This window comes from Coregonus lavaretus, assembly GCF_964263955.1.
Source record: "Coregonus lavaretus genome assembly, chromosome: 4".
In the NCBI taxonomy this organism is placed as follows: domain Eukaryota; kingdom Metazoa; phylum Chordata; class Actinopteri; order Salmoniformes; family Salmonidae; genus Coregonus; species Coregonus lavaretus.
This window is the reverse complement of record NC_139991.1, coordinates 19,051,218-19,073,511: the sequence shown is the minus strand read 5'-3', so window position 1 is coordinate 19,073,511 and position 22,294 is coordinate 19,051,218. Positions and strand designations below refer to the sequence as shown.

Here is a 22,294-nt window from a genome sequence, read left to right as displayed (position 1 = left end):
GGTTCCCAAACTGAGCTGAGGGCCCCATCACAAAATAAAGTGTTTTGCATTTAAACATTATCTGTCAATCGTAAACAAATGTTACATCATGTTTAGGGGAGAGTGGGGTAAGTTGAGCCATTTTTTACATTCAGCATTACTCTGTCAAGGGAAATATAGTATTCTTTCAAAAATATACAGTATCTGTCACGACTTCCTCCGAGGCTGCCCCTCTCCTTGTTCGGGCAGGCTTCGGCGTTTGTCGTCACCGGCCTTCTAGCCACTGCCGCTCCTCATTCCATTTGTTTTGTCTTGTTTATTACACACACCTGGTTCATATCCCCTCATTAGTACCTGTATAAGTGTTCCCTCTGCCCCCTTGTCTTTGTGTGTGATTGTTTATTGTGGAGGAGAGAGAAGCTCGGTGGAGCTCCATGTATTTTGTATCGCCGGGAATATTCCCTGTGTGCCTTGTATTTTCCAGTGCCCCTGTTTTGCGCACTGGAGTGTTTTTACTAGGGGTGTAACGATCCATCTACTACATCGATGTATCGATTTATATTCCTATGATCCAACTACATCGATCTGTGCTCGGCGAGTTGGCCTTTTGGACAACATATATCGATCTAACATCGTTTTAAAATGTAATAAATCGATTGTATCGATACTAGGAAATAACCCATTGGATTTAAGCACGTCAGACTTTATATGGATGTTTTTTCTTAGCACTTTTAATGATAAAGGCTTTAAACATTACTCGATTCAGTCTGCCTATCCGTGACGTCATCGCGCCAGCAGCAGCGCAAAGGCGCCAAGACAACAAAGCATAGCATGGCGGATGACAGAGGAGAAGCCGACGAGCGAGAAATTATCAAGCCACCATTGCGGTCCTTACAAGAAACAGGAATCTAGGAAACTTCACCTGCACTGTCCAGTATGCAGGTATTTATTTCAGTCACACTGGTTGAATTTTTGGCTAAAAGGTTACTGAATCGATTTCAAGTCACTGAATCGTTTCGGAACGTATCGTTCTAAATGAACCAATATCGTCCTTGAATCGTATCGACAACCACGAATCGTGATACAAATCGAATCGTTGTTAAAACGAATCGTTACACCCCTATTATATACCCTTTGTTGGCAATGACACAGGTCAAATGTTTTCTGTATGTCTTCACAAGGTTTTCACACACTGTTGCTGGTATTTTGGCCCATTCCTCCATGCAGATCTCCTCTAGAGCAGTGATGTTTTGGGGCTGTCGCTGGGCAACATGGACTTTCAACTCCCTCCAAAGATTTTCTATGGGGTTGAGATCTGGAGACTGGCTAGGTCACTCCAGAACCTTGAAATGCTTCTTACGAAGCCACTCCTTCGTTACCCGGGCGGTGTGTTTGGGATCATTGTCATGCTGAAAGACCCAGCCACGTTTCATCTTCAATGCCATTGCTGATGGAAGGAGGATTTCACTCAAAATCTCACGATACATGGCCCCATTCATTCTTTCCTTTACACGGATCAGTCGTCCTGGTCCCTTTGCAGAAAAACAGCCCCAAAGCATGATGTTTCCACCCCCATGCTTCACAGTAGGTATGGTGTTCTTTGGATGCAACTCAGCATTCTTTGTCCTCCAAACACGACGAGTTGAGTTTTTACCAAAAAGTTCTATTTTGGTTTCATCTGACCATATGACATTCTCCCAATCCTCTTCTGGATCATGCAAATGCACTCTAGCAAACTTCAGACGGGCCTGGACATGTACTGGCTTAAGCAGGGGGACACGTCTCGCACTGCAGGATTTGAGTCCCTGGCGGCGTAGTGTGTTACTGATGGTAGGCTTTGTTACTTTGGTCCCAGCTCTCTGCAGGTCATTCACTAGGTCCCCCCGTGTGGTTCTGGGATTTTTGCTCACCGTTCTTGTGATCATTTTGACCCCACGGGGTGAGATCTTGCGTGGAGCCCCAGATCGAGGGAGATTATCAGTGGTCTTGTATGTCTTCCATTTCCTAATAATTGCTCCCACAGTTGATTTCTTCAAACCAAGCTGCTTACCTATTGCAGATTCAGTCTTCCCAGCCTGGTGCAGGTCTACAACTTTGTTTCTGGTGTCCTTTGACAGCTCTTTGGTCTTGGCCATAGTGGAGTTTGGAGTGTGACTGTTTAAGGTTGTGGACAGGTGTTTTTTATACTGATAACAAGTTCAAACAGGTGCCATTAATACAGGTAACGAGTGGAGGACAGAGGAGCCTCTTAAAGAAGAAGTTACATGTCTGTGAAAGCCAGAAATCTTGCTTGTTTGTAGGTGACCAAATACTTATTTTCCACCATAATTTGCAAATAAATTCATTAAAAATGAATTTACAGACCTCTACATGGATATTTTTTTCTCAATTTGTCTGTCATAGTTGACGTGTACCTATGATGAAAATTACAGGCCTCTCGAATCTTTTTAAGTGGGAGAACATGCACAGTTGGTGGCTGACTAAATCCTTTTTTCCCCACTGTAACTTTTTGGACGACATGGTTCCAGTATTGCCTGGCGAAAACCAAACTCTGCATTCCACAGTTAGAACATCATACCAAAGGTCAAGCATGGTGGTGGTGGTGTGATGGTTTGGGGATTTTGCAGGTTTTCCTACTTACAAAGCATGTAGAGGTCTGTAATTATCAGACCTCTACTGACAGGTCTGTGAGGTTGTGGTTCTTACTGGTTGGTAGGTGATCAAATACTTATGTCATGCAATAAAATACAAATTATTTACTTAATCATACAATGTGATTTTCTGGATTTTTGTTTTAGATTCCATCTCTCACAGTTGAAGTGTACCTATGATAAAATGACAGACCTCTACATGCTGTGTAAGTAGGAAAACCTGCAAAATCGGCAGTGTATCAAATACTTGTTCTCCCCACTGTATGTATATAGATATATATATATATATATAAATAAACACACATATATACATACACACATATACATATATACATACATCCATACACACACACACATATCCTTTTTTAAATTATATTTCCCTTCATTATTTTCCAACCCCACCACCCCTTCCCCAATTGGAGTAAACTAGTGAACAACAACGCTTAGGCCTCTACTTCCAGCCCATACATACTATATACATTTTATGGACACAGTCAAATTCTACAATAATTATATTTTGTTTGTTTTTGCTCCTGAACTTCCTCCGATCATTTTCATAATGTCCATCTGGTTTGCTTCTATATGCCATATTTTTCTAACTGTGCTCTTTCACAAAAGCTCTCAACCTATAACCTATATACTTATTATGGACACAGTATGCTTTCCATTAGTTATCTTGTTGTTGTTAGTTGTTATTAGTCCCATCCTTCAGCTCCATTCAACACCTCCCATCTATCTCTTAACACCATCCATATTGGATTTCTATTTGCCATATATTTTTCAACTGTACTGTGATGTTTTACAAAAGTTCTGAACCTTTCTATTCTCATTGTTTCTACAGATCGTAAATTGAAAATAAACATTTTTGCTAAAAGTATTATTATATTATTGATCGATTGACTATGACTTTTCAGATCACCCAGCAGTGCTATCTGCAGAGTTAGCTCCAGGTAAATATTGCAATCCTTTAGCCATTCCTGGACCTGTGTCCAAAAACAAGCTACAAATGGACAGTACCAAAACAAATGATCTAATGATTCTGTCTCTTCGCAGCAAAATCTGCAGAGCTGGGAAGATTGTATCCCCCATATAAATAACATTATATTGGTAGCAAGAATTTTAGATAATAATTTAAATAGAACATTTCTAAGTTTTGAATCTGGCGTTGTTTTGCGTATAAATTCATAAACACTATGCCATGGAATCGGTACATCAAAGATCTCTTCCCAACTATTTTGCAATTACATTTACATTACATTTGCGTCATTTAGCAGACGCTCTTATCCAGAGCGACTTACATTATTTTTTTTTCATACCCCTGTGGGAATCAAACCCACAACCCTGGCGTTGCAAACGCCATGCTCTATCAACTGAGCTACATCCCTGCCGGCCATTCCCTCCCCTACCCTGGACGACACTGGGCCAATTGCGCGCCGCCCCATGGGTCTCCCGGTCGCAGCCGGCTACAACAGAGCCTGGATTCGAACCAGGATCTCTAGTGGCACAGCCTGCACTGCGCCTTAGACCACTGCGCCACTCGGGACGGCTGTCATATGGGACGGCTGTCAATCCTTTGGTCCTTAAATGAAACTGGTATACTTTTTTATTTATCACAATTTTCTTTAACCAATTATATTATTTAATGCAAGACCGACAGACAAGTTCCTTACTTTTTCCCCCTTCCACTTTCCTTTTCCATTTTTGCGGTAATGCTGCAATTATTTGGTTGTAATTTTGGGTAGAGCAGACATTTCCATATGTTTTTGTTAGCTGCATGTGCGACATAACTCCACCAGTCCTACCGATAATATCATTTACGAAGATTATACCTTTTTTAAACATTTTGTCAAAAAATAAAGTTTTTTTTTATCAATTAGTATATTTGAGTTTAACCACAATATTTGTTGCATTATTTGTTCTGTCATTTCTGGAGGATTAAATTGAAATTGCAACCAACTTTCTATGGCTTGTTTTAGAAATAGTGATATTTGGGAGATTATTTTCTTTTCAAATAATTTAAAGTGAGAGGTTGTAATCTGAATAAAGGGAAAAAGGCCATTCTTAAACATTGGGTGAGACAATCTTACTAATTTGCTAGAGAACCAGTTTGGATTTAAGTATAACTTTTGTATGACTGAAGCTTTTAGTGATAGGTCTAATGCTTTAATATTCAATCATTTCTGTCCTCCAAATTATTATTCATTATATAAATAGGCCCGTTTAATTTTGTCTGGCTTGCCGTTCCAAATAAAATTGAATATTATTTTCTCATATAATTTTTAAAAACTATTCGCTAGGTGTAGGCAAGACCATAAGCAAATAGGTAAACTGGGATAATACTAAAGAGTTAATCAGGGTGATTTTTCCAAAAATTGACAGAAATTTACCTTTTCATGGTAGCAAGATCTTATCTATTTTTGCTAACTTTCTATTAAAATGTATTGGATTGAGATCACTTATTTCATTTGGGATATGTATTCCGAGTATATCCACATGACCATCAGACCATTTTATTGGTAAACTACATGGTAATGTAAATTTTTTATTTTTTAGTGTTCCAATACGTAATATAGTACATGTATCATCATTTGGTTGTAATCCAGAGGGGTTAGAAAATGTATCTAGATCGTCTATGAGGCTGTGGAGGGATTCAACTTGTGGATTTAAAAGAAAACATGAATCATCAGCGTACAATGACACCTTTGTTTTTAAGCCCTGGATTTCTAATCCATTGATATTATTGTTGGATCTGATTTTAATAGCTAACATCTCGATGGCAATAATAAATAGATATGCCGATAGTGGACAACCTTGTTTCACTCTTGACAGTTTAGAACTTTCTGAGAAATAGCCATTATTTACTGTTTTACACCTAGGGTTACTATACATGATTTTAACCCAATTTATAAGAGATTGTCCAAAATTGAAATGCTCCAGGCATTTATATATAAACCCCAGTCGTACTTTATCAATTGCCTTTTCGAAGTCTGCTATGAATAGTAGGCCTGGTTTCTCAGATTTTTCATAGTGACTAACTATGGACTAACTTGTTTGTGTAGTTAATTGCATGTCAGGTTAAAACTGGCCAATCTATTTTAACCAGAGGTTGGTGCTACAGGGCTGGCTGGCATGTGTTTGATGGCTAAGAGGGCAATGTCGTGAGATATGGTATTGTGGCCTCCGGTAGAAAAGTAAACAGATTATATTTGTTAAGATAACCACCACATCTGACTATGCAGTGGTGGAAAAAGTACCCAATTGTCATACTTGAGTAAACGTAAAGATACCTTAATAGAAAATGACTCAAGTAAAAGCTATCCACTAAAACACTACTTGAGTAAAAGTATTTGCTTTTAAATATACTTAAGTATCAAAAGTATTATTAATTAAACAATTCTTATAAACAAACAAACCAGACAGCCTCATTTTCTTGTTTTTTAAATTTTCAGATAGCCAGGGGCACAGTCCAACACTAAGATATAATTTACAAACTAAGCATGTCCTTAGTGAGTCCGCCAGATCAGAGGCAGTAGCGATGTTCTCTTGATAAGTGTGCGAATTAAACAATTTTCCTGTCCTGTTAAGCATTCAAAATGTAACAAGTACTTTTGGGTATCAGGGAAAAATGTATGGAGTAAAAAGTACATTATTTTCTTTAGGAATGTAGTGAAGTAAAAGTAGTCAAAAATATAAATAGTAAAGATACCCCAAAAAAACGACTTAAGTAGTTGTATTTTTACACCACTAACTATGGGTGATTTATCACTACCCAAAAATAGGTCACAAAACAGTTGTGAAATGGCACAAAACACCCTATATTGGAGCTCATCACTGGTAAAGCAGCACACTTGTTTTGGCCGCTTAACACCTCGTGGACATATGTAGGAAATGTATACAAAACCACACAAACAATACTGAAGAAGCCACCAGTCACATCACAGATAATTATTAACTTTTTGAAGGGCTGACCACAAGGGTTGGATTCTCGATACTCACATATTTTAATATGAATTAAGACCAATGTAATTGACAGCTGTGGGCACAAACAATATATATGTAATCACTAATCAAAACAAGTGGAGAATTTCAAAAACCATAATGAGGAAAGGCAGAAAATGAAACATGGAAAATTCTTCAGGCATGCATACTTTCAAAAAAGGTTGAAACAAATCTTCGTCATATACCTCTTTTTCCTTGCAAGAGTTCTTGTAGCGAGGCACTGGTGAAGTGTATGTGCATACACTTTCTTGAATCGATCCTCTCTGTACAGGAACTAAACTAAATACGCAATGTCTATAACACTTGGTTGAAACCATTGTGGGAGTTTTATTTCTTATTCATTTACTCTTGACACATTATCTTGTGATACATAATCAAATCAAGTTCTCTTTTGGCAACTTCAGACCATTTCTTATTCTGTCCCTCTCTCTACAGAAAAAAGAAAAACAATTGATCATCTCAACAAGTCATAGTTCAAGGCCTCAGGGTGGGGGAGACTAGCCAGCATACTTGTTGCGGATGATCTCTCCCCCCTCCACCTCAACCTGCTCGTAGAGCCACTTGCGGTCACAGCGGCACTCCACACCACACCTGCGGGAGCTGCACTCGGGGCAGGGGTAGAAGCAGCCCATACAGTCCACGTCCAGGCAGTCACACATGTCCTTCCCGCAGGAGAGCAGGCGGCCTTTGCTGTCATACACTTTGCTCTTCGCCCCCACAGTCTGTCTGCAAATACACAAAAACAACGGGAACGTATGACAGCCCTGTCCGTTTTCTCTGACCAGCCTCCTGAATGTGACTATCGTCTGCGTCTTGCTTACTTGGTTGTGCATCATTTACGTAATGACACTTTTCTGCTGGTTTACCTTCTCCCTGATACTAATTTTCACTGACTAGACAATTTGAAATGCAATAATGAAAACAAGCAGACGTTGCAGCCTTCGAGGAAGGTAGCGCAGTAGTGCACCCATGCAGTGATGGATTTTGGAAACATGTGTCCACTCTTACCGGTCAGTGTTGGAGGAGACTCCTCCTCGTCCTCCTCCCCCTCCTCGTCTTCTGCCATCACCTCTTCCCTGCAAAAACATAAGAACTTTGAGTGAATGTTGATAGATGAATGTTCACAACATTGGCGCCGGAGAAGATGGCTGCCGTTTTACAGCCCTCTAACCAATTGTATTATTATGTGTGTTTTGTCACGTTATTTGTAATTGATTCTGTACATAATGTTTCTGCCAATGTCTCATATGACCAAAAAGAGCTTCTGGATATCAGGACACCTCATATTGGCCGAACATTTTTTGTTCAATGAGTTGGACGCGAAGGATATTCTACAGACACCCGACAAGGTCCAAATCCCAGTCATTTGCATGAGAAAGAGACAGATATTGTGGACATAGGTCAGGGTGCCTTGTAAGGATCCGACGGCGAGCGAGTAGACTGCCTCTTCCATCAATCCTATTAGCCAATGTTCAATCATTTGGAAATAAATTGGGACGACCTCAGAGCAAGATTATCCTACCAACGGGACATTAAAAACTGTAATATCTTATGTTTTACCGAGTCGTGGCTGAACGACGACATGGATAACATACAGCAGGCAGGATATACGCTACATCGGCAGGATAGAGCGGCTGACTCCGGTAAGACAAGGGGTGGCGGTCTGTGTATATTTGTAAACAACAGCTGGTGCATAAAATCTAATACTAAGGAAGTCTCAAGGTTTTGCTCGCCTAAGGTAGAGTATCTCATAAGCTTAAGACCACACTATTTACCAAGAGAGTTTATCTATATTTCTCGTAGCTGTCCATTTACCACCACAAACCGATGCTGGCACTAAGATTGCTTATGGCCTTATACAGCTCATTGAGTGCAAACAGGAAAACGCTCATCAAAAGGCAGTGCTCCTAGTGGCCGGGGACTTTAATGCAGGGAAACTTAAATCCCTTCTACCAGCATGTGCAACCAGAGAAAAAAATAATAAATAACCCAAGACCACCTTTACTCCACACACAGAGACACATACAAAGCTCTCCCTCCATTTGGCAAATCTGACCATAACTCTATCCTCCTGATTCCTGCTTATAAGCAAAAACTAAAAGCAGGAAGCACCAGTGACACAGTTAATAGAAAAGTGGTCAGATGACGCAGATGGTAAGCTACAGGACTGTTTTGCTAGCACAGACTGGAATATGTTCCGGGATTCTTCCGATAGCATTGAGGAGTACACCACATCAGTCACTGGCTTTATCAATAAGTGCATCGATGACGTCGTCCCCACAGTGACCGTACGTACATACCCCAACCAGAAGCTATGGATTACAGGCAACATCCGCACTGAGCTAAAGAGTAGTAAAAAAAAAAAAAAAAAAAAAAAAAAAAAAATAGAGCTGCCGCTTTCAAGGAGCAGGACTCTAACCCGGACGCTTACAGTGCCTTTAAAAAGTATTCATCCCCCTTGGCAGTTTTCCTATTTTGTTGCATTACAACCTGTAATTTAAATTGATTTTCATTTGGATTTCATGTAATGGATATACACAAAGTCCAAATTGGTGAAGTGAAAAAAAAAAAAAAAAGTTTCAAAAAATGTATTCACCACCTTTGCTATGAAGCCCCTAAATAAGATCTGGTGCAACCAATTACCTCCAGAAGTCACATAATTAGTTAGATTGCACACAGGTGGACTTTAAGTGTCACATGATCTCAGCATATATATATATACACATACACACACCTGTTCTGAAAGGCCCCAGAGTCTGCAACACCACTAAGCAAGGGGCACCACCAAGCAAGCGGCACCATGAAGACCAAGGAGCTCTCCAAACAGGTCAGGGACAAAGTTGTGGAGAAGTACAGATCAGGGTTATTTTTTTTTTTTTATATCAGAAACTTTGAACATCCCACAGAGCACCATTAAATCCATTTTTTTTTATTGAAAGAATATGGCACCACAACAAACCTGCCAAGAGGGCCGCCCACCAAAACTCACGGACCAGGCAAGGAGGGCATTAATCAGAGAGGCAACAAAGAGACCAAAGATAACCCTGAAGGAGCTGCAAAGCTCCACAGCAGAGATTGGTGTATCTGTCCATAGGACCACTTTAAGCCATACACTCCACAGAGCTGGGCTTTACGGAAGAGTGGCCAGAAAAATGCCATTGCTTAGAGAAAAAAAATAAGCAAACACGTTTGGTGTTTGACAAAAGCCATGTGGGAGACTCCCCAAACATATGGAAGAAGGTACTCTGGTCAGATGAGACTAAAATTGAGCTTTTTGGCCATCAAGGTAAACGCTATGTCTGGCGCAAACCCAACACCTCTCATCACCCCGAGAACACCATCCCCACAGTGAAGCATGGTGGTGGCAGTATCATGCTGTGGGGATGTTTTTCCATCGGCAGGGACTGGGAAACTGGTCAGAATTGAAGGAATGATGGATGGCGCTAAATACAGGGAAATTCTTGAGGGGAAACCTGTTTCAGTCTTCCAGAGATTTGAGACTGGGACGGAGGTTCACCTTCCAGCAGGACAATGACCCTATGCATACTGCTAAGGCAACACTCAAGTGGTTTAAGGGGAAACATTTAAATGTATTGGAATGGCCTGGTCAAAGCACAGACCTCAATCCAATTGAGAATCTGTGATATGACTTAAAGATTGCTGTACACCAGCAGAACCCATCCAACTTTAAGTAGCTGGAGCAGTTTTGCCTTGAAGAACGGGCAAAAATCCCAGTGGCTAGATGCGCCAAACTTAGAGAGACATACCAAGAGACTTGCATCTGTAATTGCTGCAAAAGGTGGCTCTACAAAGTATTGACTTGGGGGGGGGGGGGGGTGAATAGTTACGCACACTCATGTTCTGTTTCTTATTTCTTGTTTGTTTCACAAAACAAAATATTTTGCATCTTCAAAGTGGTAGGCATGTTGTGTAAATCAAATGATACAAACCCCCCCATAAAATCTATTTTAATTCCAGGTTGTAAGGCAACAAAACGGGAAAAATGCCAAGGGGGGTGAATACTTTCGCAAGCCACTGTATAAGAAATCCCACTAAGCCCTCCGACGAACCATCAAACAGGCAGAGTCAATACAGGACTAAGATTGAATCGTACTACACCGGCTCCGACACTCGTCGGATGTGGCAGGGCTTGAAAACTATTAGACTACAAAGGGAAGCACAGCCGCGAGCTGCCTAGTAACACAACCCTACCAAACAAGCCAAATCACTTCTATGCTCGCTTTGAGGCAAGCAACACTGAAGCATGCATGAGAGCATCAGCTGTTCCGGATGACTATGTGATCACACTCTCCATAGCCGATGTGAGTAAAACTTTTAAGCAGGTCAACATTCACAAGGCCGCAGGGCCAGAAGGACTACCAGGACGTATACTCCGAGCATGCGCTGACCAACTGGCAAGAGTATTCACTGACATTTTCAACATGTCACTGACTGAGTCTGTAATACCAACATGTTTCAAGCAGACCACCATAGTCCTATGCCCAAGAACACTAAGTTAACCTGCCTAAATGACTACCGACCCGTAGCACTCACATCTGTAGCCATGAAGTGCTTTGAAAGGCTGGTCATGGCTCACAACAACACCATTATCTCAGGAACCCTAGACCCACTCCAATTTGCATACCGCCCCAACAGATCCACAGATGATGCAATCTCTATTGCACTCCACACTGCCCTTTCCCACCTGGACAAGAGGAACACCTACGTGAGAATACTATTCATTGACTACAGCTCAGCGTTCAATACCATAGTGCCCTCAAAGCTCATCACTAAGCTAAGGACCCTGGGACTAAACACCTCCCTCTGCAACTGGATCCTGGACTTTCTGACAGTCCGCCCCCAGGTGGTAAGGGTAGGTAACAACACATCTGCCACGTTGATCCTCAATACAAGGGCCCCTCAGGGGTGCGTGCTCAGTCCCCTCCTGTACTCCCTGTTCACCCATGACAGCATGGCCAGGCACGACTCCAACACCATCATTAAGTTTGCCGACGACACAACAGTGGTAGGCCTGATCACCGACAATGATGAGACAGCCTACAGGGAGGAGGTCAGAGACCTGGCCGTGTGGTGCCAGGATAACAACCTCTCCCTCAACGTGATCAAGACAAAGGAGAGGATTGTGGCCTACAGGAAGAAAAGAAAAAAGAGGACTGAGCACACCCACATTCTCATCGACGGGCTGTAGTGGAACAGGTTGAGAGCTTCAAGTTCTTTGGTGTCCACATCACCAACGAACTATCATGGTCCAAACACACCAAGACAGTGTGTGAGGAGAGCACGACAAAGCCTATTCCCCCTCAGTAGACTGAAAAGATTTGGCATGGGTCCTCAGATCCTCAAAAAGTTATACAGCTGCACCATCGAGAGCATCCCGATTGGTTGCATCACTGCCTGGTATGGCAACTGCTCGGCCTCCGACCGCAAGGCACTACAGAGCATAGTGTGTACGGCCCAGTACATCACTGGGGCCAAGCTTCCTGCCATCCAGTTCCTCTATACCAGGCGGTGTCAGGGAAATAAAATATGATTTGATTTGAAAACAGGGGAAGTATGCTCGTGCACATAAAAACAAAAGGCTCTGAAAACAGCACTTAGCAGTGCAAAAACTCACCAGAACTCGCTATACTCTGCAACAGGATTTACACTAACATTAATTGAACCATCTGTGAGAGGGGTGATTTAAAAAAAAATTTTAAAAGCATGAAATGTTTGAGAGCTGAGAAAACCTTTGTGACACACCTTGCCAGTTTCCCGGGTACTCTGTCGTTTCTCCTTGGCCTTTATCTTCTCCAGCGCCTTAGCCCTCTCCCGGTCTGACGGTGCCCCGAAGCGATTAGCCGCATTTGTGTCCTTGGTCATCATCCCCCTTTTCCGTAATTCAGGCTGCAATGTTTTTAACATACATCTTTTAACATCATATAGTCTAGTTGAATCAAAAAAATAAAGACAGTAGGCTAAGAAACCATACATTACCTTCGATGAATCAGCACCGAAAATAGTGGGCACTGCATCTTCCCTAAGAAACTGTTTGCCATTGTAGTCTCGGAAACAATCTGGGTTAAAATGCTCTGAGCAGAGGCAAGTGTTAGGTGTAGGGATGAAGTTTTTCATCCCCAAACTTTGTACCCATTGGTTGGCAAGTTGAGGCTTACTGATGGGGAACCTGAGAAGAATAGGACAGGAAACACTGCTTAACACAAGCAGGCGCAGCTGCCGCATGCATGCATGCATTCAGTCATTCTCTCTCGCGCGCACACACACACACACACATAAACACACACCTAATTTAGCTAGCTTGCTAACTAGACTCAACAACAGCGACTAGCTAGCTAGCTATACATTACCTAGTCGCTGTTGTGTCCTTGGTTATCACCCGCTCTGCTCCTGCTAGCGACAACAACTAACAACATTTGAAGAACGAGTTATCTGACGTTAGCAAGCTAGCTCACGATAGCTTGGTCCTTACCTGTAAAATCTTATTTCTGACCCTTTAATAAACTTGTTGGTGCAGCCGTTTACTGCACAGGTGACAGGCATGATGAACCTCCTCCTGCTTGTATGGTCTGATGCCAATTTATTTAGTAGCAATACAAACTATCAGAAGCACCGCTTCCAGTCCAAATCCTATGTTTCTTCTTCTTCAATTATATAATGTCGGTCCGCAAACAAACGTTAAAGGTGAATGCCGCCACCTACTGTGCTGGAGTCTGTAGTCAATCACGGTTTACAACATTAGCTCCACCTTTCTAAATCCTCTTACCTAACTCAGTACTTCTGAGAAAATAAAAAAGAGCCCTACCAACTTCCAATAGACCCTCCCCATCACCAAAATCCCTTCCAAATCCCACCAACCTCAATTACCCTACACTTCAATCTTTCCCTCTCTTCAACATACTTACAACAATATAACAACACATGCTCCACCGCTTCATTGACCATACACTCCAGACACAAACCATTCACATGCTTTCCAACCAGCTGTAATGAGGAGTTCAATGTACAATGTCCTAGGCGCAATGGAGCAAACACCACCTCTTCCTTCCTAATCTGACCTTTGAATCTTGGTCCACCGACCTTTCTTTGGAGGACATATACTGTAAATGCCAGCCCTTGGGCTCAGAGTCCCATCTCTTCTGCCACACATCTATCAAAATGGCTCTGATCTTACATTTAGCTTCATCTCTAACCAGTGGAACATTAATATCAATTATATCTTGTTTTAAAGCTCTTTTGGATAACTGGTCTACAATTTAATTCCCTTCCACACCCGAATGGGCTGGGACCCAGCAGAATCTCATTACTACAGCCAGTCTCTCAATTCTGCATAATAACCTTAATACCGCCAATTGTAGGTCACTCCTATTAGATTTCCCAGATGATAAACTATTCAATACAGACAGGGAATCTGAACCTACCATAATTCTGACAGGTTGTATGTCCTCCACCCACTGGAGGGCAACTACTATCACCAACAGTTCAACTGAGTATACTGACAGTTCGACTGTTAGTCTTCTACATATCTGCACATCAAATTCAGGAACGTAAACACCTGCTCCTGCGCGCTCACTATCGGGGTCCTTGGATATATCTGTGAAAAGCGGTAAAAATGCATAAAAATGTCTACCAATGTAATTGTCAACCAGTTTCACTATATCACTGACTTCTGACCAATCTTTCCATTTCTCTACCAAGGTTAGATCAACAACAGGATCTGGGAGTAACCATGGAGGAACATTCCCGATCACCACAGAAGGGCCAACCTCCCCAACCTCCAACTCCCTCAAACCACTCTCATCAGTAAGCTTTCCAACTGTCCAACCAAAACCACTGCCTTGTCTACTAGTATATCCCCAAAAGTAATCTAGAACAGTAGCAGTGAGATGGTCAACCTCACAGCCTAATCTTGAGCGGTTTGACGGCTGCGTGGTCCCATGGTGTTTATACTTGTGTACTATTGTTTGTACAGATGAACGTGGTACCTTCAGGTGTTTGGAAATTGCTCCCAAGAATGAACCAGACTTGTGGAGGTCTACAATTATTTTTCTGAGGTCTTGGCTGATTTCTTTGGATTTTCCCATGATGTCAAGCAAAGAGGCACTGAGTTTGAAGGTAGGCCTTGAAATACATCCACAGGTACACCTCCAATTGACTTAAATGATGTAAATTAGCCTATCAGAAGCTTCGAAAGCCATGACATCATTTTCTGGAATTTTCCAAGCTGTTTACAGGCACAGTCAACTTAGTGTATGTCAACTTCTGACCCATTGGAATTGTGATACAGTGAATTATAAGTGAAATAATCTGCCTGTAAACAATTGTTGGAAAAATTACTTGCGTCATGCACAAAGTAAATGTCCTAACCGACTTGCCAAAACTATAGTTTGTTAACAAGACATTTGTGGAGTGGTTGAAAAACAAGTTTTAATGACTCCAACCTAAGTGTATGTAAACTTCTGACTACAACTGTATATCGCTCATTGAATCATAGACCCAAACATTTGTACTTAAAAACACCCCTCCCCATAGGCTGTCCATACAGAAACAACTTATCAGCAACTTTCTTCTTCTTCGAGAACATACAGCAAGATTTCACCAATGACGATTTAAAACCCCAATCAATCGACCATCTTTCAACATCCATTATATCTTGTTGAATAGATTTGGTCACGAGAGATATTCCTTCCCCTCTTCCAAATAGCTCCATCATCAGCATATAGGGAAGCCCCAATACCCCTACCTACATGTTGAATGTTAAACAAAATAGGACTGATAGCACTGCCTTGAAGAATACCATTGTCAACTCCATAAGCATCAGATAAAATGGATCCTATTTTAACTCTAAAAGAGTGATTAAATAAGGCCAAAACCCAGTTATATAATCTCCCACCAATACCAAGTCTTTCTATCTTAATCTGTGACGAGTACTGAGTATACAAAGAGGCAGACGCAATAATTAACAAGTTAAAGGTTTACTTAACAATGAGAAAGAGAATAACAAATACAGCGTAAACAACACGACGCTAACAATTACACACAACAATGAATGAACAGTCCAGGGCTATATAGTGGTGGTGATGAGCTAATGAGGTGCAGGTGCGCTGGAGGTGATTAGGGTGCGTTGGGTTTCCATTCTTGTGTTTGCCGAGGTGGTGCGCTCAGACCGGTTGCTCAGTAGACTGGCGAATCAGAGCGCTGGAGGGGAGCAACGGGAGGAGACGTGACATAATCATTAGTCCTGCTCTCCACATAGTGTCATATACCTTTTCAATGTCAAAAAAGACAGTAGCCATTACTTCTTTCATAACCAGAGTTTTTTCAACTTCGTTGCTCACCTTTACTAATGAATCCAAAGTAGATCTACCTTTAAGGAATCCACTTTGACATTGACTCAATAAACCTCTATGTTCCAGGAAATATGACAATCTGTTGACTATCATCTTTTCCATCAGTTTACACAAGTTCGAGGTCAGTGCTATTGGTCTATAACTATCAGCACATGAATGGTTCTTACCGGGCTTTACAAAAGGTAATATTACTGCACGTTTCCAACCAGAAGGTATAACCCCCTCACTCCAAATCATATTAAATAATCCCAGGAGAACATGAATGACCTCATCAGGTAGATGCTTAAACATTACATAGAACAACAGATCATGACCTGGGCCTGTATATCCACAGCCTATTAAGGCTGAATGCATCTCATGTATGGTAAAAACAGCATCCAAAGAAGAGTCAACAGTATCCCTTTTCTTATACACATTAACATGAGCATTTAAAAAATCTCACACCTTGCTTATATACTTCATCCAAAGTAACCCCACTATATGCTCTAGCGAATGTCTTCCCCAACTTTATCAGTTACGGACATTTTCTGACCCACAACCAAAACTGGAATTCGAGTGGACTTGCTTCTTCCAATCATCTTCTATAACAAAGACCATACATACCCCAGCTCAGTACCCCTGCATATTGTAGAGCAAAACGGTCTCCATGCATTTCTCTTGACAGACTTAATGATCCTACGTACTAAAGCTGTCTTCCTTTGGAAATCAAGTAGACTCTCTGGAGTCTCCTACGCAACACTCTTGTAAGCCCTATTTCTTTCTCGAATAGCAGCAGTGCACTCTTCAGGCCACCATCTTCTTCTTCTTCAATGAGGTTTAACGGCAGTTGGCATCCAATACATGTTGCATTACCGCCACCTACTAGACTGGAGTATAACGCCCTTATACTTTGATAAAAAAAATTCAACATATACCCTAACATCTAATACTACACTCACAAAAAAACAAAAAAACAACAACAACATTATAATAATTATAACTACCATACTCCACTATTTAAATATATTTATTCCTACTTCAGGCCAACAGCCTGAAGGGATGGGACACCACCACTTAACACACCCTGTAACTCTTCTGATGTCAAGTCTCGCACACCCAAATACCTCTCTGCAGCTGCCACCACAACCTCTATTTTCTGCGACTTACGTTCCATGCCTGCAGTACAGTTGATAACCATTGCTATAAATGCCAAAAATCCAATCTCACTGAAACATACACTACCAGTCAAAAGTTTGGACACACCTACTCATTCAAGGGTTTTTCTTTATTTTTACTATTTTTTACATTGTAGAATAATAGTGAAGACATCAAAACTATGAAATAACACCTATGGAATCATGTAGTAGTCAAAAAAGTGTCAAACAAATCAAAATATATTTTATATTTGAGATCCTTCAAAAAGCCACCCTTTGCCTTGATGACAGCTTTGTACACTCTTGGCATTCTCTCAACCAGCTTCATGAGGTAGTCACCTGGAATGCATTTCAATTAACAGGTGCCTTCTTAAAAGTTAATTTTCTTTATTTCCTTCTTAATTTATTTCCTTCTTAATGCGTTTGAGCCAATCAGTTGTGTTGTGACAAGGTGGGAGGGGTATACCGAAGATAGCCCTATTTGGTAAAAGACCAAGTCCATATTATGGCAAGAACAGCTCAAATAAGCAAGAGAAACGACAGTCCATCATTACTTTAAGACATGAAGGTCAGTCAATACGAAACATTTCAAGAACTTTGAACGTTTCTTCAAGTGCAGTCGCAAAAAACATCAAGCGCTATGATGAAACTGGCTCTCATGAGGACCGCCACTGGAATGGAAGAACCAGAGTTACCTCTGCTGCAGAGGATAAGTTCATTATTGCTGCAAAGAAACCACTACTAAAGGACACTAATAATAAGAAGAGACCTGCTTGAGCCAAGAAACACAAGCAATGGACATTAGACCGGTGGAAATTTATCCTTTGGTCTTGAGTCCAAATTGGAGATTTTTGGTTCCAACTGCCGTGTCCTTGTGAGAGGCGGTGTGGGTGAACGGATAATCTCTGCATGTGTAGTTCCCACCATAAAGCATGGAGGAGGTGGTGTTATGGTATGGGGGTGTTTTGCTGGTGACACTGTCTGTGATTTATTTAGAATTCAAGGCACACTTAACTATCATGGCTACCACAGCATTCTGCAGCGATACGCCATCTCATCTTTATATTTGAGATCCTTCAAAAAGCCACCCTTTGCCTTGATGACAGCTTTGTACACTCTTGGCATTCTCTCAACCAGCTTCATGAGGTAGTCACCTGGAATGCATTTCAATTAACAGGTGCCTTCTTAAAAGTTAATTTTCTTTATTTCCTTCTTAATTTATTTCCTTCTTAATGCGTTTGAGCCAATCAGTTGTGTTGTGACAAGGTGGGAGGGGTATACCGAAGATAGCCCTATTTGGTAAAAGACCAAGTCCATATTATGGCAAGAACAGCTCAAATAAGCAAGAGAAACGACAGTCCATCATTACTTTAAGACATGAAGGTCAGTCAATACGAAACATTTCAAGAACTTTGAACGTTTCTTCAAGTGCAGTCGCAAAAAACATCAAGCGCTATGATGAAACTGGCTCTCATGAGGACCGCCACTGGAATGGAAGAACCAGAGTTACCTCTGCTGCAGAGGATAAGTTCATTATTGCTGCAAAGAAACCACTACTAAAGGACACTAATAATAAGAAGAGACCTGCTTGAGCCAAGAAACACAAGCAATGGACATTAGACCGGTGGAAATTTATCCTTTGGTCTTGAGTCCAAATTGGAGATTTTTGGTTCCAACTGCCGTGTCTTTGTGAGAGGCGGTGTGGGTGAACGGATAATCTCCACATGTGTAGTTCCCACCATAAAGCATGGAGGAGGTGGTGTTATGGTATGGGGGTGTTTTGCTGGTGACACTGTCTGTGATTTATTTAGAATTCAAGGCACACTTAACTATCATGGCTACCACAGCATTCTGCAGCGATACGCCATCTCATCTGGTTTGCGATCAGTGGGACTATAATTAGTTTTTCAACAGGACAATGACACCTCCAGGCTGTGTAAGGGCTATTTAACCAAGAAGGAGAGTGATGGAGTGCTGCATCAGATGACCTGGCCTCCACAATCCCCAGACCTCAACCCAATTGAGATGGTTTGGGATGAGTCGGATTGCAGAGTGAAGGAAAAGCATCCAAAAAGTGCTCAGCTTATGTGGAAACTCCTTCAAGACAGTTGGAAAAGCATTCCAGGTGAAGCTGGCTGAGAATGCCAAGAGAGTGTAAAGCTGTCATCAAGGCAAAGGGTGGCTATTTGAAGAATTTCAAATATAAAATATATATTTGTTTAACACTTGTTTGATTACTACATGATTCCATATGTGTTATTTCATAGTTTTGATGTCTTCACTATTATTCTACAATGTAAAAAATAGTAAAAATAAAGAAAAGCCCTGGAATTAGTATGTAATAATAATAATAATATGCCATTTAGCAGACGCTTTTATCCAAAGCGACTTACCGTCATGCGTGCATACATTTTTGTGTATGGGTGGTCCCGGGGATCGAACCCACTACCTTGGCGTTACAAGCGCCGTGCTCTACCAGCTGAGCTACAGAGGACCACAATGTGTCCAAACTTTTGACTGGTACTATATTTCACTTGTTGGTTTATCCCTCGGTACTGGTACATCTCTACTACTCACACCATTCCTCTCAGGATCCCTCCCCCTTGACCCATCTTCCTCTACTTTCTTCACTGCCTCAGCATATGGCAACTTCTGCACTACTCTATCCCTGGAAGCCTCAACCTACCTCTCTCACACCAGACATTTCTGATCCCCAGCCCCATGGGCACCCCTACAATTAACACATACCACTACTTTCCTCAATGCTACACATTCCTTTGTCTCATGCCCTTCTGCACACTTCTCCCAACTAGGAACTTCCCTCCTACATACTGCTGCCACATGCCCATAAGCTTGACACCTGTAACAACGTAATGTATTCGGCACAAAAGCTCGTACCGGATAACTTATATCCTAACATCATTTTGTCAGGCAAAGACTCAACATCAGAACTCAAAAGAACAGACTCTTCTGTTTCTCCACTCACGCCACCCTGTCTGCGTCGCATCAAATGACGAGCATCACAAACACCGGGAATCCTCCCCTTCAGTTGGTCAGCTTTCGCATTTACCGCTACCCCAGTAACACCTTTCAATGGCACCCTTTTCTTGAGAGCAAAACAATTCACATTTCTTGCCCCCATTAGTTTAACACGGAGCACCTGCTCCCTCTGACCAGCAGAAACAAACAATTATCACTAGACCATTTCTGGTTACCCTCACTGATTTCACAGCACCCCAACTCTGTTTTCACCCACCCTGAAACCACAAATGGATCAGCCAAAAGGCAAGGGTCCACTTTTTCAAAAAACTACACTCCTAATGTCACAGACTCATCTTTATCCTGACCCTCTGTGCAAACCTCGGTCTATGAGAACTTCACCACACCTACCACCTCCGATACTTCGCCCTCATTCACTTCCATTTCTCCTCCTGTCTTCAACTCACTCCGTTTACACTTCCTACCATTCTTCTTTAACAAACCATCTCCCTTTTTTCTGACATTTTTAACTGACTCAAGCTCCCCCTCTTCCTCCCTCTCTCTGTGACGAGGTGAAATGAAGGAGTCAGGCGCAGGAGGTAAAATACCGAAGTCCAGAGTTTAATGCGTTCACATATATCAAACACGTCAAAAGGAACAAGCTCAAGGGGAAAACATCCACCTTGGTATAAATACAATGTTGCGTAGCTCAACAGCGCTAACATACTCTCACAATAAACACTCACTTACAAAGACAATGGGAACAGAGGGAACACTTATACACATACTAATTAGGGGAATGAGCACCAGGTGTGTGTGATTGACAAGACATGACAAGTGGAGTGATGACAATGAGATCGGCAGTAGCTAGTACTCCGGTGACGACGAACGCCGAAGCCTGCCCGAACAAGGAGGAGGGGCAGCCTCGGTGGACATCGTGACACTCTCTCTTAGACCTCTTCTGCCTCTATTTTCCCCTCCATTCCTCCTCCGTATTCCAAGTATAACTCTCCTTATGGTAGTACTGCACTTCTCCTGACATACATCTAGTTCTTGCCTTGTCTAGGGACGACATTTCTCCTCCGACTCCCCCTACACTTCCAATTTCCCCCACGTCCAATATGATCAATTGTACTGATTTCTTTGTTATGTAGACCCTCAAACACTGAAGTCAGACTTGTTTGTTTTCATGTGACGCGCATCAATCTTCCTTCAGTCCACCAAGGAACCACCTTCCCTTTTACTCCTGTTTGTTTTTCTTCAGACAGGAAGAGGAGAAGCAAGAAGGTTTACTCTGTCCAAAATCTGTCTACGAAAATAAGACCAGGCAGCGAAGAAAGGGCCATTAGAGTGTCCAATTTGGTCAACAAAAAATGTAATTGCCAATTTGTTCAAATATAAGTTTCGTAATGGTTAGGTTGTTACGATTGCACTGATCTAGGTGGACGCACGTGGCATTTCGCCAAACCGACTTTATATTGGAGTTGTGCCTGTTGTTCACACGCTCCTCCTCCCTTCTGCCTTCCATGTTTGAGGTCATGTATTTCCATTGTTAGACCGGTCACTCGACTATCTTGTCAATATAATAAATTATCTTTGTTTCCTTTCCTGTGCACCACCTACCGGAAATGATATAGTTTATTCTTATTCTATGGCTTTCGGTAGCCAAAGCAATGCTCCTTATCGCTGCCTGGAGGATGAGCATGGTTCCAAGCCACCTTCCAAAATCTATTCTAACTTCCATTCCAAATCAAAAGCAGCAAGAGAAAACATGGAAATACATTCTTTATGACCGTGTTTTCTTTATGCCAAAAGCAGCAAGAGAAAACATGGAAATACATTCTTTATGACTGTGTTTTCTTTCTGCTTGCATTTCGTATTTATATTTTGATGTGTATTTTCTGTAATACAGGGCTCATCTGTAAAATAGACATTGGTCTCAGTATGACTCCCTGATTAAATAAAGGTTAAATAAATAAAATAAAAAATGGCTGAAATCGTTTGCTGAAGTGCCCACATTTTCCGGAAATACTGCCGCGTTCAAAACTTGAAGATCACTGAGGTCATGATTTGACCTCGTATTTTTCCGAATTCACAGTTGTTTTGAACGCAGCATACATTGCACCCTTCATCAAAATGGAGCGAGTTTACTAATTGTCGCCGTGACGTCATGTGCAATCGATCA

At 41.6% G+C, this 22,294-nt stretch overlaps 1 protein-coding gene across 1 annotated transcript; it reads right to left on the bottom strand.

Moving 5' to 3' along the window:
- Window positions 1-6,607: 6,607 nt before the first annotated feature.
- LOC311127916 (uncharacterized protein) lies at window positions 6,608-13,303 on the bottom strand. Its single transcript, XM_084159815.1, has 5 exons — window positions 13,120-13,303; window positions 12,627-12,816; window positions 12,393-12,536; window positions 7,638-7,705; window positions 6,608-7,355 (listed from the first exon to the last, which is right to left on the bottom strand). Exons 1-5 carry the CDS (start codon window positions 13,188-13,190, stop codon window positions 7,127-7,129), a joined length of 702 nt encoding a protein of 233 aa, XP_084015941.1. The 5' UTR covers window positions 13,191-13,303; the 3' UTR covers window positions 6,608-7,126.
- Between the last annotated feature and the right edge of the window lie 8,991 nt (window positions 13,304-22,294).

Excerpts from the sequence above, each read along its gene's own strand:
- LOC311127916 (XM_084159815.1), bottom strand. The coding sequence starts at position 13,190 with ATGCCTGTCACCTGTGCAGTAAACGGCTGCACCAACAAGTTTATTAAA. Across the intron at positions 12,817-13,119 it reads TCAGAAATAAGATTTTACAG|GTTCCCCATCAGTAAGCCTC; the intron begins GTAAGGACCAAG and ends TATTCTTCTCAG. Across the intron at positions 7,356-7,637 it reads GTCTCCTCCAACACTGACCG|ACAGACTGTGGGGGCGAAGA; the intron begins GTAAGAGTGGAC and ends GTGTATTTGCAG.